The 13690-nt window shown below is 44.6% G+C and overlaps 1 protein-coding gene across 4 annotated transcripts in view; it reads left to right on the top strand.

The window, feature by feature from the left end:
• The first annotated feature begins 290 nt into the window (after positions 1–290).
• Positions 291–13690, top strand: part of LRIG2 (leucine rich repeats and immunoglobulin like domains 2) — a 172260-nt gene continuing 158860 nt past the window's right edge. For all 4 annotated transcript variants that reach the window (XR_011026381.1, XR_011026382.1, XR_011026383.1 and 1 more), the window contains exon 1: positions 291–625. Coding sequence is in view for 1 of the 4 variants with exons in the window: in XM_068269722.1 (XP_068125823.1) it covers positions 441–625 (185 nt within the window). In the remaining 3 variants the exon portion in view is untranslated. The remainder of the gene's footprint in view (positions 626–13690) is intronic.

Below are 13690 nucleotides of genomic sequence, written 5' to 3'. Positions count from 1 at the left end.
AGCCAATAAACTGTATCATCCTGATTCAAAACTTTCTTGATTATATAGGTAACATCCCAAGTTTAGAAGGGATCCAATCATTTTAGCAAACTAATTATTCACATCTACAAGTGATGGATTTTGCAATTAAACACTTTAAATCCGCGTTCCAACTCCAGTTCACAATAACACCTAAATCACTGTGAATTTGAAATTTTGTTTATCATAACAACCGTATTGCTTGCCCTTAACAAATATGGCGTTGTCTCGTTATGCGTGACCTGGTGATGTATTGCGCCCCGGACGGAGCCAGAAATCAGAGCGTTTGTGTAGCAGTGGGTGGAGCTACTACTAGACCGGGAGGAGACAGGCGGACCGGGCCTCACCGGGATCTACGGACTGCCGTGTAAAGCTGCACTGGTCGGGCTTGTTTCGCGGCTCCGGGAGAGGAGCCAGGGAAGATGACGGCAGTTGTGTGGCTGCACCCCGCCGGGATCCTCCTAGTGGTCGTAGTGCTGCTGGAGGCTGCGGCCTCGGATCCGTCGTGTCCGGCTCCCTGTGTGTGTGAGGGGAGAATGCTGGACTGCAGCAGGAGAAGACTGGGCCGCCTCCCCGCAGCGCCCCTGCCAGAGGGCATCACCAGCCTGTGAGTAGCTAGACCGGGCTAGAGGAGGCAGAGCTGCATGAGGCCGAGCCCGGTGCTGATGATGCCCAGCTCTCCATCTACCCGTCCCCTGTCTGCACTGTTACAGTTACTGGGTTATTGTGGAAGTCTGATGTGGTGCTCGATTGTTTGTTTCTGTTATTTTAACCTTAGATGGGAGATAGGTTTCTACCAGGCTGTTTTGTTTATGTTTGTTGGTACTAACTATAGCTTGCTTATCAGGAGGTTCCAAGAGTCATATACAGTATAACTGCAGTTAGAGATGGACAAAAATATGCAAATTCCAATTCAGTAAGCACCAAAATTTAGAATTTACATGGTCTAAGCATGTATTTTTGTATTGGCCTATCAGGTTAGCTGCTGGCTAATCAACCTATGGAGTCCTATTAGAGATTCAAAATGTGTAGCATACCCAAATTCTGGTTCATATAAACTTTGCATATTCAACAAATATGTGTTTCTTGCTATTCACAGCAAGTTATTAATATTGATTTGTTGGACGCTAGATAAATAGCCAAACATAAGGTTTTGAGTGACTGAGCTAAGTTGTCACAGCTGTGGAGTCAGTAAAACATCATCCGTCTCCAACTCCTTGGTTTTTTATTCCATTGACTTGGACTCCCCTACTCTTACTCCTAATTTGCATAAACCTTCTTGTGTTATTGAAAGTATGTAACAATAAATGCATTTAATCACTGCCAAAGCTTAGGAACTTTAAAGCTGTATTAAGATGGCATCTGCTTTTGGGAACAAAAAGCTCCCAGCCAGAAAGCTGACACACTACCGTCGGCCAACTTGGCCTGTGATTGCCCACGTGAATGCCCCAGCATGTTGTCTGTATAATAAGATTTACCAGAGGCCCATATCAGCCAGGTTCCAGCATGTAACCCTGCCTCCTTGCAGAAAAGAGCTTCTGCCTTTTCTATATCTAATAAAGAAAAGGCCAGGGGCAATTTCTGCAAAGGGGTCAGATCTGTGCATTGGAGTGAGACAGGCAAAAAGGGCACCGCCATAGGCTGTAATGTGAGGCGGAGGTCATAGGGTTATTTTGGTGGCTTCAAAAAATGGAGCCCAAATTACAAAAGTGTAATTCAGCGACCAGCAACAGCTGGTAGTCGAATTGCTTCTTACCCCTGAGTCCATGGCAGTCTGTAGGGGGAATAGTAATTAACGCCGCCAGGGAATTTGTAATAGCAGAGTGAGCCGTATTTCGGCTTCACCCTGCGCCCAAATTTCCTGGTGCCCTTTTTATACATGTCAAGAACCCAACCTATATGGGCTTCCGGTGGATCTTAGCCAGAAACACACGATGCAACTTGCGGTCTGGTTGATGGAAGTTAGATGATTTATGACCTTTCTGATCTTTTTCTTCTCTTGGGAGACATCTCAAGCTCACTCCAACCTGAATTATCGCAAATTCTTTCTGTTTTAGGAAAGCAAACTTTTTTGTTTTTCTTAACATCTTAGTAAGGGGGCTTTTAGGACCATTGTAGTCCCTTACACACTCCAATGAGTTCTGGGTCACCATGAGCTTGCTGGTTAGTCTGTCCCTCTCCGTGTTACAAGCCCTACTCCATAGAGCCAAATTAATCCATGCCATGCACTGATGAGGATCAAACAATCCGAAACAGTCTTTATGCATGTTGGATTATTATGGCTCTGTACAAATTAACAAGCTGCGGACACATCATTGCGTTCCAGCGGTTCTGGAGGTGTGTTTAGCTTCTAAGGGTACAATGGTTAATTTGCATATACTCAGCAGTGTTGCTCCGGGAGACATCTCAAGCTCACTCCAACCTGAATTATCGCAAATTCTTTGTTTTAGGAAAGCTAACTTTTGTTTTTCTTTCTTCAATAAAGGGATTGATTTTGCAACGTTATCGTTGGAAAATTGATTACTTTGATTGGGAGCAGTTTTGACATGACATCTAACATGATACAACTCCCCATAAGATTACCCGCCGATTGTATAGGAAATTGCATCGTGTGTTCCCAGCACAACAGACAATGGCCTTAATTCATAAAGCATTCCCGCATGCGGAAATGCTGAAAACAGCTGACTTTACCGAGCACATAGCAAAATGCGTATTTATAAAAGCTGTTTTCGCATGAAAAGCTGACATTCCCGAGCAGAGCGATACATCACCGCCTTGTGCAGTGATTATCTTAACAAATGTAACAAAATGTCCTTTCATAAAGATTAGAGCAAGTGGTATGCGGACAGGAAATATCGCTTGCTCGGATGTAGCGATAAGCATGCGGATTTCAAGTAACTGAAAGGGACAGACCTCCCAAGCAGCAGCAGAGAGAGCAGCGCACGGAGGGACTCTGCCAGCTTCTGTGTTTCCACCAGCCTACGGCGGGAAATCACCGCACTGCTATCGCAGCTGGCAACATTTTCATGAATGACCACCCAGAAGTCTGAAATACCGAAAGCGGTGTTTTCCCGCACGAATTTACTTTCCCGACCACACTTTTATGAATCGAGGCCAATGTGTTGAGAGATTATATCTTTTAAAAAGAAACGTAATGCTAGAGGTATATGGAGGCTGTCGTATTTATTTCTTTTTAACCACTTCAGGACTCAGCCTTTACCCCCCCCCCCCTCCCCCCCCTTAAGGACTAGCGCTGATTTAGAAGATCTGTGCTGGGTGGGCTCTACAGCCCCCAGCACAGATCAAATAGCAGGCAGAGCGACCAGATCGCCCCCTTTTTTCCCCACCAGGGGGATGATGTGCTGGGGGTGGTCTGATCGCTCCTGCCTGCGTGTGGCTGGCGGGGGGGGCACCTCAAAGCCCCCTCCACCGCAGGATTCCCCCTCTCCCTCTCCTCCCTCCCTGCCCCGGAGATCGGAGGCTGCACAGGAACGGATCTGTCCTGTGCAGCCTCTAAAAGGCTCCTGCCTGTCATGTGACAGCGATCTCCGGCCGCTGATTGGCCGGGGATCGCTGATCTAGTACAACGCTGCTACTATAGCAGCGTTGTAAAAATGTAAACAAAGCGGATTATTTCCGCTTGTGTTTACATTTAGCCTGCGAGCCGCGATCGGCGGCCCGCAGGCTATTCACGGAGCCCCCCGCCGTGAATTGACAGGAAGCAGCCGCTCGCGCAAGAGGCTGTTTCCTGATTAATTAGCCTGCAGCCGGCGACGCATATGTGCGTCGCTGGTCCTGCAGCTACCACTTTCCCGACGCGCGTTATGAGTGTGCAGTCGGCAAGTGGTTAAGCAATGCCAGTTGCCTGGCTATCCTGCTGAATCTATGCCTCAAAGGGCCTGTTTCTACTAGCAGCTGTGTGATGCGATAATTGCATGGCATCCAAAATGCACCCAATGCAAGTCATTGGAATAGTTTCCATTGATGTGAATGTACCTTCGCGATGCTGGGAGAATTATAGATTGCATGCTACAGATTATCGCAGCATGCATCCAATTCCCCTTCACGTCAACAGGAAGTCGCATCTGGACCTTTAGAGGTGCCTGCAGCTGGATGCGATGCGTTAATGTCATCGCACCATGGGGATGCTGCTAGTGGAAATGGGCCCTACTACTTTTAGCCATAGACCTTGAACAAGCATGCAGCAGATCAGGTGTTGCTGACATTTCTGTCAAATCTGACAAGATTAGCTGCATGCTTGTTTCTGGTGTGATTCAAATACTACTGTGGCAGATAGATCAGCAGGGCTGCCAGGCAACTGGTATTGGTTAAAGGGAAATAAATATGGCAGCCTCCATATACCTCTTGCTCCAGGTTACATTTGAGCATTAGCATACCTCTGTGTTTATGTAATAGAATAGACTGTGTAGGTATGCTCTCATACTACATGGAAGGTGGTAAAATTGGTCTGTGATCTTTCATTTTCCAAAGACTTTTATCTCAGGTGTGTACTTGGCTTTAAAGTGAACCGGAGAAGAAGCACCCTCATGTATTTCACCATATACATCAGTGGGAACATTAGAGAAACACCTACTCTGCTGTTTCATCCTTCACTGCTCAGCCTGCCTGTTACCAGCCCTGATAATATCCTCGACTGAGCATTTAGTCTGGCTTTGGTCAGGAATCATTATAGCAGAGTCTGTCTTCTCTGATGTATTTTCAAGCTGTGCCCTTCTGGCTCTGCTATAATGACTCAGCTATAATGATTCCTGAGCAAAGCCAGACTGAATGCTCAGTTGGGGATTGTATCAGGACTGATAACAGGCAGGCTGAGCAGTGAAGGATGAAACAGAAAGCAGGGTAGGTGTGTTCTTGAATGTTCCCAGTGATATATATGGTAAAATACATGAGGGTGCTTAGTCTCTGGTTCACTTTCAGGTGTATGTATTGGGGACGGGCTTATTAGGTTTTTATTTTTATTCCAGTTTTTGATGAAAAAGTGGGTCTTGAATACAAGTTTATACGCTGGCTGCTAAATGTATTATTTTGTTGTTTGTCCATGACAGGACTGTGGAGTCTGAGCAGTTTTAGGGGACTTGGATTCAGGGATGTGGAGTCGGTACAAAAAAATCATCCGACTCCTCAGTTTATGAAAACGTCGACTCCAGGTACCCAAAATTGCTTTGACTCCTTAGTCTAATTTTTACAAAACCTATGGATTTGGTTCAATAATCATCGGACTCCTCAGTTTATTGAAGACCCTGACTCCGGGTACCCAAAATTACTTCAGCTCCTCGATTCCGACTCCACAGCCCTGCTTGGAGTAGGAGTTGGGAAAAATTGGATTTAGGGCCTGCTTCCACTGGCGCGGTTTCCGTGCCAAATTCGCAGTTTCCCCGCAGGCAAATCGCGCAGGGAAACTCTGCCATAGGGTACAATGGCGCCACCGGCTGAATCGCTTGCGCTAGCGATTCGGACGACATTGCATCTGAAATGGTGTGGGAGGCTGCGAATCCCATAGCCGTGCATAGCACGGCTGGGATTTGTCTGCGTAGCTGCAGACCCGGAACTGCCGCCGCACGTCTCGCAGACACGTGCGGCTCAAGTGGAAACTATCTCAATCAAATAAGTTTCTTTTGCAGCTGCAATAAAGCAGTCGCCATATTTTTAAAATCAGATATACAGATCTGTGACTGTGTATACAGCAATCCTTTACAGGTAGTTCCTGACTTACGAACGCCCGACTTACGAATGACCCGCCGCTACAAACTGCATGGATTCTGTGTTTTTTTCAAATTGGACTTGTAGTTTTTGAGAAAATAGATTTTAAAAAAATTCTATGAAAAAAATGCAGGTGCGAGAGGTGACAGAGAGGGACACTGGAGGTACAGGAGACAGAAATGCAGAGTGTTCCGACTTAAAGTGGATCTGACAAACTTTTACTCATTGCATAATGGTGTTCCTTTCATATAGTTTATAGGGCATTCCTCAAGCCAAATACTTTTTTTGTTTTAATACTCAGTGAGAAGCAGAAATGTGGGAGGGGAGATAACAAGCTTCCCTCTCCTCAGCAATGTACCAGATAGAGTCAGGCTGACTGAAATAAGATTCATTGGAATGCTTGCAATGCAGGGTCAGTTTGTATACTGCATAAGAAACCGAGAGCAGTGGGTACATGGAATTTCATTTTATGGCTGACAATCCCGCTTTATAGAGTTTTTTTTTTCCCCCACTTTACTTACTCATGGAAATTTAATATTTCATTAGGAAAATATTCAGGACCCGTTCTGCTGGGAATTGGATGAAATCACTGAGGCTCATACATGATTACAGCATCAGTCATTTGCACCAGATAGTGCTGTGCACACACATTCTCCTTGCTCGTGAAATATTTACAAAGTCACTTCAATTAGCTTGTCGATAAAGAATGATGCAAGCTAAGATCCGTTTGCTGCTCTTCCAGACACATAGCAGTGTCAGGCTTGTGGCATTTAATACTGGAACACTTTTTCCTCAGTGAGTCATATAAACAAACCACAGCTAGCTTTGCGTGAAAGCAGGAAGCGACATGGTGACTGATTAGGCAACTGATAAGAGATACTGACTCCTTGCTTGAAAACAACATGGTCCCATTATCCCATGCTGAAGCCGGTGATAATTAAATAACAAGATAGAAATGGCATCAGTAATGTGATGTAATGGGAATGTGAGGCAGCAGTGAAATCTGTTGTCTGTTCAGAGAATCACATTGTTTAAAAAATAAATTAAAAATAGCAAGCTGATAAAATGAATGTAGCACTCCGTATTAACAAGGGGAATGGAGGTTGATTGGTTGAAATCAGATAAGATATAGTTTGCTTGACGTGTAGTCCACTTTCTACGGTAATTGATATAGTGCTGCATTTGAATTGGTTGGTCAGTACCAACAGCCTTCATTTGCCTTTTTGTTTTTCTCACAGCAGCATTCTAGCTTGTATAAATTTGCAAAGTATGTTTGCTCAAACCTTAAACCACACCTACCAGTAATAATTGGCAAGATGTCTTCCATGTATTTATGCTAATGTTGCCAAGTTCTGACCCAAGTTTTCCCCACAATCCTTCAGGGCAAAGGTGAGACGTAGCTCCTCCCAGGAACAGGAACAGACAGCACTTCCCCTATAAAAAAGTCACATGGTTAGTCCACCCTCTGTGCTGTTTGTTCCTGCGTCCAGGCAGGTCGGCATCTCCCCTTTGGGTGAAGCCTGTGTGCTGGGCTGCAGGTGGATCTCTCTGGGTGGCTGAGACTGTGGTACTGAGGCAGTCTGGCCATGCGCCCCAGGCTGGAGCTTTCCTGGGGTTTGCCTACCTTTCTCTCCCGCTTCCAGGGAGAGCAAGAGTGGAAGGCGTGGGTTCCCCTTGGCGGCCTTGCGGCAGAGTGAGCAGGACGGAGGTAAGCCGACGGCCATGTGCAGCGTGGAGCGCATTGCGGCCATTAGGACGCTTGGCCGCGTCCGGATGCGTACGTTCCGGCGGGTATGCCGAAAGTAACAATTTGTAGTGCCGGCTCATTACTCTCTGCAGCTTCCGGGCCGCCACTCATCCATTCGCGGCAGGCCAGGTATGTTTCAAGGGGAAGCTGCGCGGGCCTGTAGCACTGTTGCTCAGAGAGAGTTTGTCCTGCGCTGGATGTGTCAGCTGGAAGCATGTCAGACGCTGAGAGGATTGAGAGCAACCAGGCCGCCCAAAAGGTGAGATAATGGTTTCTCTTTCTGGGCTGATTGTGCTATATGTGTGAGCAGAGTTACATGCCTTGTTGTGTTGTTGTTTATGCCAATACTAAGGCTTCTGCTAAATCTGCTGCTGCTGCAGATAAGCATAGGCATCCTCCTAATGATAAAACATGCCCTTTGTGCAATTTTTATGTTGCCCTATGCAAAAACTGTCAGTTGTGCATACAGAGGGTTGTAGGGGAGGAGCCGGGTCACTCTGTTCAGGATACATTGAATCCTTTAGAGAGGTGATTAATGCTTCATTGGAATCTATTAAGTCCTCATTATTGAATGCTAATCCATCCACTTCTCAGGTTGCTGTATCTGGAGTATCTGTGACTGAAGTTGATAGTTTCAGACACTAGAGAAATAGAATCTGAATCTGTTTCAAAGTTTAAATTCTGTATTGAGGATGTGGTAGCTGTTTTGTTTATTCATAATCAATTATACAAAGCTGAAGGATCCACTTAATTAAAAGGTGGATGTTTATTTGAAAAGGTCTTGGGAGGCTAGTGCGGCTATGTTTAGGCCGGCTTTTACCTCTACATGTGTAGCCACAACTTTGGAGCTGTGGATTAATCAGCTCAAAGCTAACATACTGGCTGGTGCACCTGTTTTGCAATTGTTTAATTCTATTGCTATTTTCATTTAAACTGCTGCATATTTATCAGATGCTTCTGCTGAAGCAATTAGGTTTACTGCCAGGTCCATTGCTCTGTTTCTATTAGAGCCTTGTGGCTTAAAATATGGGATGGTAATATCTCATCCAAAAACAGGCTGTGTGGTGTCCCTTTTTCAGGTGAATTGTTGTTTGGTCCAGAACTGGATTCAGCTTTGGTAAAAACATTGAATAAAAATAAAGTTTTGCTTTAAGAAACAGAAGACTGTGGTAGCAATATTTTTCGTAAGGCAGGAGGTGGACTTTTGACAAGTCCAGGAAAGGGGGCTTTAAGTCTAAAGCTCTAGAGTCCCAGTCAGAATCCCAATGACTCGTGTCAGGCGGTGGGGGGAAGGCTAAGATACTTTCTCTTAGGTGGGCAAAAGTGTCAAAAAATCCATTTATTCGCCAGACAATAATGTTTGGTTTCCAAATAGTTTGCCCTTCCTCCACCATCAAGATTTGTGATCTCAAAGGCCCTAAGAGATCCCACTCTGGTTCCAGAGATTTTGAGCATATTGCAGAACATGCTAAGACAGAATTATTATTATTATTGATTTATAAAGCGCCAACATATTCCGTGGAGCTGTACAAGGTAATGGAATTCATCCTGTGCCTGATTCTGCACCTAACAAACCTGAGTCGGTTTATGAAAAATTTTCGGATGGAATCAGTAAGGGAGTTATTGTTTCCAGAGGCCTTTATGGCATCTCTGGATCTAAGAGATGCATATTGGCATATGCCGATTCACCAAAAATCACAAAAATTCTTAAGTTTTGCAGTGAGAATAAATGGGATGGTAGAACACTACCAGTTTGTTTGCCTCCTGTTTGGGATCACTTCTGCCCCAAGAATGTTCACAAAAATTCTGGGAGAAGCATTAATTCCGTTAAGGGAACAATCGATTTTAATCATTCCGTATTTAGATGACTTGCTTATTCTAGGAAGTTCAGCAAAACAGCTGAAAATCCATTTGAATCTGGTATCGGAACATCTCCGATCCCTAGGTTGGATCATCAACCTGGAGAAGTCCTCTCTAATTCCAAGTCAGAGAACTCAGTTTCTTGGCATGCTAGTGGATTCAGTAAAACAGATGATTTTCCTTCCTCCCAAGAAGATTCTGAAGATGTTTGGCAGTGAAATCATTACAAGGGGAAGACAAAGTTTCCCTAAGAACGATTTTGTCGGTGTTTGGGTTAATGTCATCCACGATGGTGGCAGTTCCCTGGGCATTAGCGCATATCAGGAAGATACAGAGGTTCCTCCTAGAAAATTGGGACGGTCGTCCACAAACATTAGATTTCAAAGTCAAAATCCCTCAAACTGTGTGTCTCTGCAATGGTGGTTGGAGGAATCCTACCTTATGAAGGGCAGGCCTTGGAAGGGGCCTGTAGACAACGTAATAACTACGGATGCAAGCGCCTGGGGCTGAGGAGCTCATATAGCTCACAGAGCCTTTCAGGGGAAATGGACAAAATCAGTCAATCAAAGGTTATCCAATTGAAAGGAATTAACAATAGTAAGGCTGGCTTTATTTCAGGTGCAATCGATACTGTTGCAGTCCAATGTTCTGATCCAGTCGAACAACGTTACGGCAGTAGCGTTTATCAACAAACAGAGGCACGCGATTCCTGTTGTTGCAGGAGGAAGCGGAGGACATCTTGTCTTGGGCAGAAAAGAATGTGTCATCCTTGAGAGCTGTTCATCTCAAGGGAACACTCAATATACATGCAGACAAACTGAACAGAAGCAGGATTCTGTCATCAGAATGGCTGGATGGTTAAGGGCTCTGCCTCTGACATGGGAGACCTGGGTTCGAATCTCGGCTCTGCCTGTTCAGTAAGCCAGTAATTCAGTAAGGAGTTCATTGGGCAAGACTCCCTAACATTGCTACTGCCTACTGAGTGCGCTCTAGTGGCTGCCTCGCAAGCGCTTTGAGTCCGACAGGAGAAAGGCGCTATACAAATACTGCCATTATTATTATTATTATTATTATTATAAACAAGGAGGTGTTTTCGCAGACATCATAAAACGATGGGGAACACCGTCAATCGATCTGTTTGCAACAGAAGACAATACCCAGATTCAGACTTTTTTTCTCTCTCAATCCAAGAGATCAAAGCAGGGGGGTGAATGCATTCATTCAAGAGTAGAACTTTCCACTTCTGTATGCATTTCCTCCTCTCAATTTGATTCCCGCGGTCATCAGCAAATGGGGAGGTTGTCAAAATTGGATGATTTTGATAGCACCTTGGTGACCGAGAAGGAGCTGGTTTTCAGCTCTCAGGTTAGCATCAGAAGACCCTTGGAGACTTCCTTGCAGGCCGGATCTACTGCTACAAGGGAACCTGTGGCATCCGCATCCAGGAAAATTGAATCTGTTAGGTTAGTCTGGATCTTAAATTAGCCTTACTCAAAAAGTTGGGAGTATCTGAAAAGGCAGCCTCTACATTTGTTACTAGCTGTAAGGAAGTTACTAGGAGGATCTATCTGAAATACTGGAAGACTTTCCATCTTTGGTTATCTGGCTCTAAGTTTGATAGCTTGTCAGTCCCAGCAGTCCTGGTTTCTCCAGGACGGTTGGGATAAAAATATTTGTGAGTACGCTTAAGGTGCAGATTGCTACCTTATCTGCTTTTTCAGGTATCCCCTTGTCTTCCTCTCCAATACTGAGATTTCGGAAGGCTCTATCTAGGAAACTGCCAGTTTACAAGCCATACGTTTCTCCTTGGGATTTATCGTTAGTATTAGAGGGGCTGTCCAAAGGTCCTTTTGAGCCGCTAGGGGACAGTTCTTTTAAATTTCTTACATTAAAGACGGTATTTTTAGTAGCCATCACTACAGCCAGAAGGGTTAGTGAGCTACAGGCCTTGTCTATGAAAAGTCCTTATTTTCAGGATAGGTTAGTATTACAGACGGATCCAAAGTTTTGTCCAAAAGTTATGTCTAGGTTTCACAGGTCGCAGGATATTATTTTGCCTACCCTCTGTGAATCCAAGTTGTGGAAAAGAGAGGATTTTTCACTCATTAGATGTTAGAAGATGTGTTCTGGAATATTTGAACAGAGCTGCAGATGTCTGGAAGACCGATTCCTTATCTGTTTTATTTCAGGGAAAACTGTAGGTCAGATAGCTTCTAAATCTACTATAGCTAATTGGATTAGGTTAGCTATTATAGAAGCTTTCAGAGTTATGGGAAGTGAGGCTCCTGCTACATTTAAAGCTCACTTTTCTAGAGCTAGTGCAGCTTCTTGGGCTAATAATGCAGGGGCTTCGCCTGAGCAAATATGTAAAGCAGCAACGTGGTCAAGCTTTTCTACGTTCATCTGTCATTACCGAATTGATGCAATGTCTGCACACGACCAGGCGGTTGGTAGAAACGTTCTCCAAGCATTGGTCCCACCCTGAGGTTGTATTACTTGTTAATCGTCTCACCTTTGCCCTGAAGGATTGTGGGGAAAAAGCAGAGTTAGTACCTGCTAACGATGTTTTCAACAATCCTTCAGGGCAACGATCCCACCCGGGTGTTAATTGTCTGTGTCTGATAGTTGCACGGTTATGGGTTAGTGGAATGTTCACCTGTCGGGTACTTGGCTAAACGCACTGAGGGTGGACTAACCATGTGACTTTTTTATAGGGGAAGTGCTGTCTGTTCCTGGGAGGAGCTACGTCTCACCTTTGCCCTGAAGGATTGTTGAAAACATCGTTAGCAGGTACTAACTCTGCTTATCTCTGTGCCTCTGGATACTTTGAGTTCTAGCGGAACCGTTTTGGTGATGCTGTTTCCACTACTCTGTTTTTAGTTGACATCAGTAGAACCTAATGTGGTTCAGCATGTGCATTCTGAGATGGTTTTACACTCTCCACAGTTGTGAAGAATGGTTACCTGAGATACTCTAGCCTTTCTGTCATATTAACTAGTTTGGCCATTTTTACTCTGGGCGCTCTCCTGAATAAGCTCCTTCTTTTTTTGTCCACAGAACTGCTCATTGTATGTTTTTGGATTTTTTTTTCACCATTAACTATAGAGACACTGGGGCACATCTATTAAAACCAGTGCATGTAAAATTGGAGAAAAAGTGGTATAAAGCTGTTGCCTGGATCAAAGATTCAGATTGATCACTGTGAGCCACTCTTGCACCTGTTTTACTCTACTCGTCCTTGCAATGGTTTGTAGATCTGATCCACTCTGTGAGCATACAAGGACATGAACAGTTTTATAAATACTCAAATTGTGTAATGGTATTCTCATCACATTTTTATGGTATTTAATGTGAACACTAACAGATATTCCTGGCCCTGTAACTGAATGTTTTCATGCATTGCTTGTCACATTAACTTACTGTATATACTCGCGTAAGCATAATTTTTCAGCAGAAAAAATTGCTGAAAAGTTACCCCCTCGGCTTATATGCGAGTCAGTAGAGCTGAACATATGGTGGAGCAGGTTTTGTTACTGCCTCCCTGCTATTTCCGTGCCCCCATCCTCTGCAACATGGTGTGCAGAGTGCGCTGCTCAGGACTACCTGTGTTCCCTGGCTTGTGGAGCAGAGCGTGCAAGCAATGTCAGCAGTGCAATGATCGGGGATTCTTCCTGTGTGACAATCGCTGTCTCATATCTATGACACCATCTAGTGGGGCCTTGAGACAGCTGTATCATCCTTGTGGTACATCTGGCTATGGGGAGGGAGGCTGACTTGTACTGGGGGCACATCTGACTACTGTGGAGGGCTTATGCAAGTCAATCACTTTTTCTTGGTTTCTGAGGGATAAGTGGGTACCTCGTCTTATACACTGGTCGGCTTATATGCAAGTATATACTGTATTAGATAATAGTATCCATAAGCAGTAAGTAGGTATTCCTAAAAAAGCAAATGTGTGTACATTGCAGTTCCTTGAAAAAGTATTTACTGTATATCCTTGCTTAAAGTGGTCTAACACCCAGCATTTCAACTTTGCTTTAAAAGATTGCTTACAGCTTAGAAACTATTATGCCAAATTTGTTTAAGCAGACATTCACTGAATGGGTTAAACATGACATTTCTCCTCCTTCCACCTCCCCCATCAGACTTGCTCCTTCTTTCAACACATTCAAGCAAGCCCTCAAAACCCGCCTCTTTATGATGGCCTACCCACCTCCTACCACACAGTAACTCTCTACTGAATATTTCACAGCCCCACCTAGTGTTTCCACCCCACCCTTTAGATTGTAAGCCTCTGGCAGGGTCCTCCATTCCCTAGTGTATTCTACAGGATCATGTACTCCT

Source organism: Hyperolius riggenbachi, chromosome 2 (assembly GCF_040937935.1).
Source record: "Hyperolius riggenbachi isolate aHypRig1 chromosome 2, aHypRig1.pri, whole genome shotgun sequence".
Taxonomy (NCBI): domain Eukaryota; kingdom Metazoa; phylum Chordata; class Amphibia; order Anura; family Hyperoliidae; genus Hyperolius; species Hyperolius riggenbachi.
The sequence above is the reverse complement of the archived record's forward strand: the minus strand, read 5'-3'. Positions and strand labels throughout refer to the sequence as shown.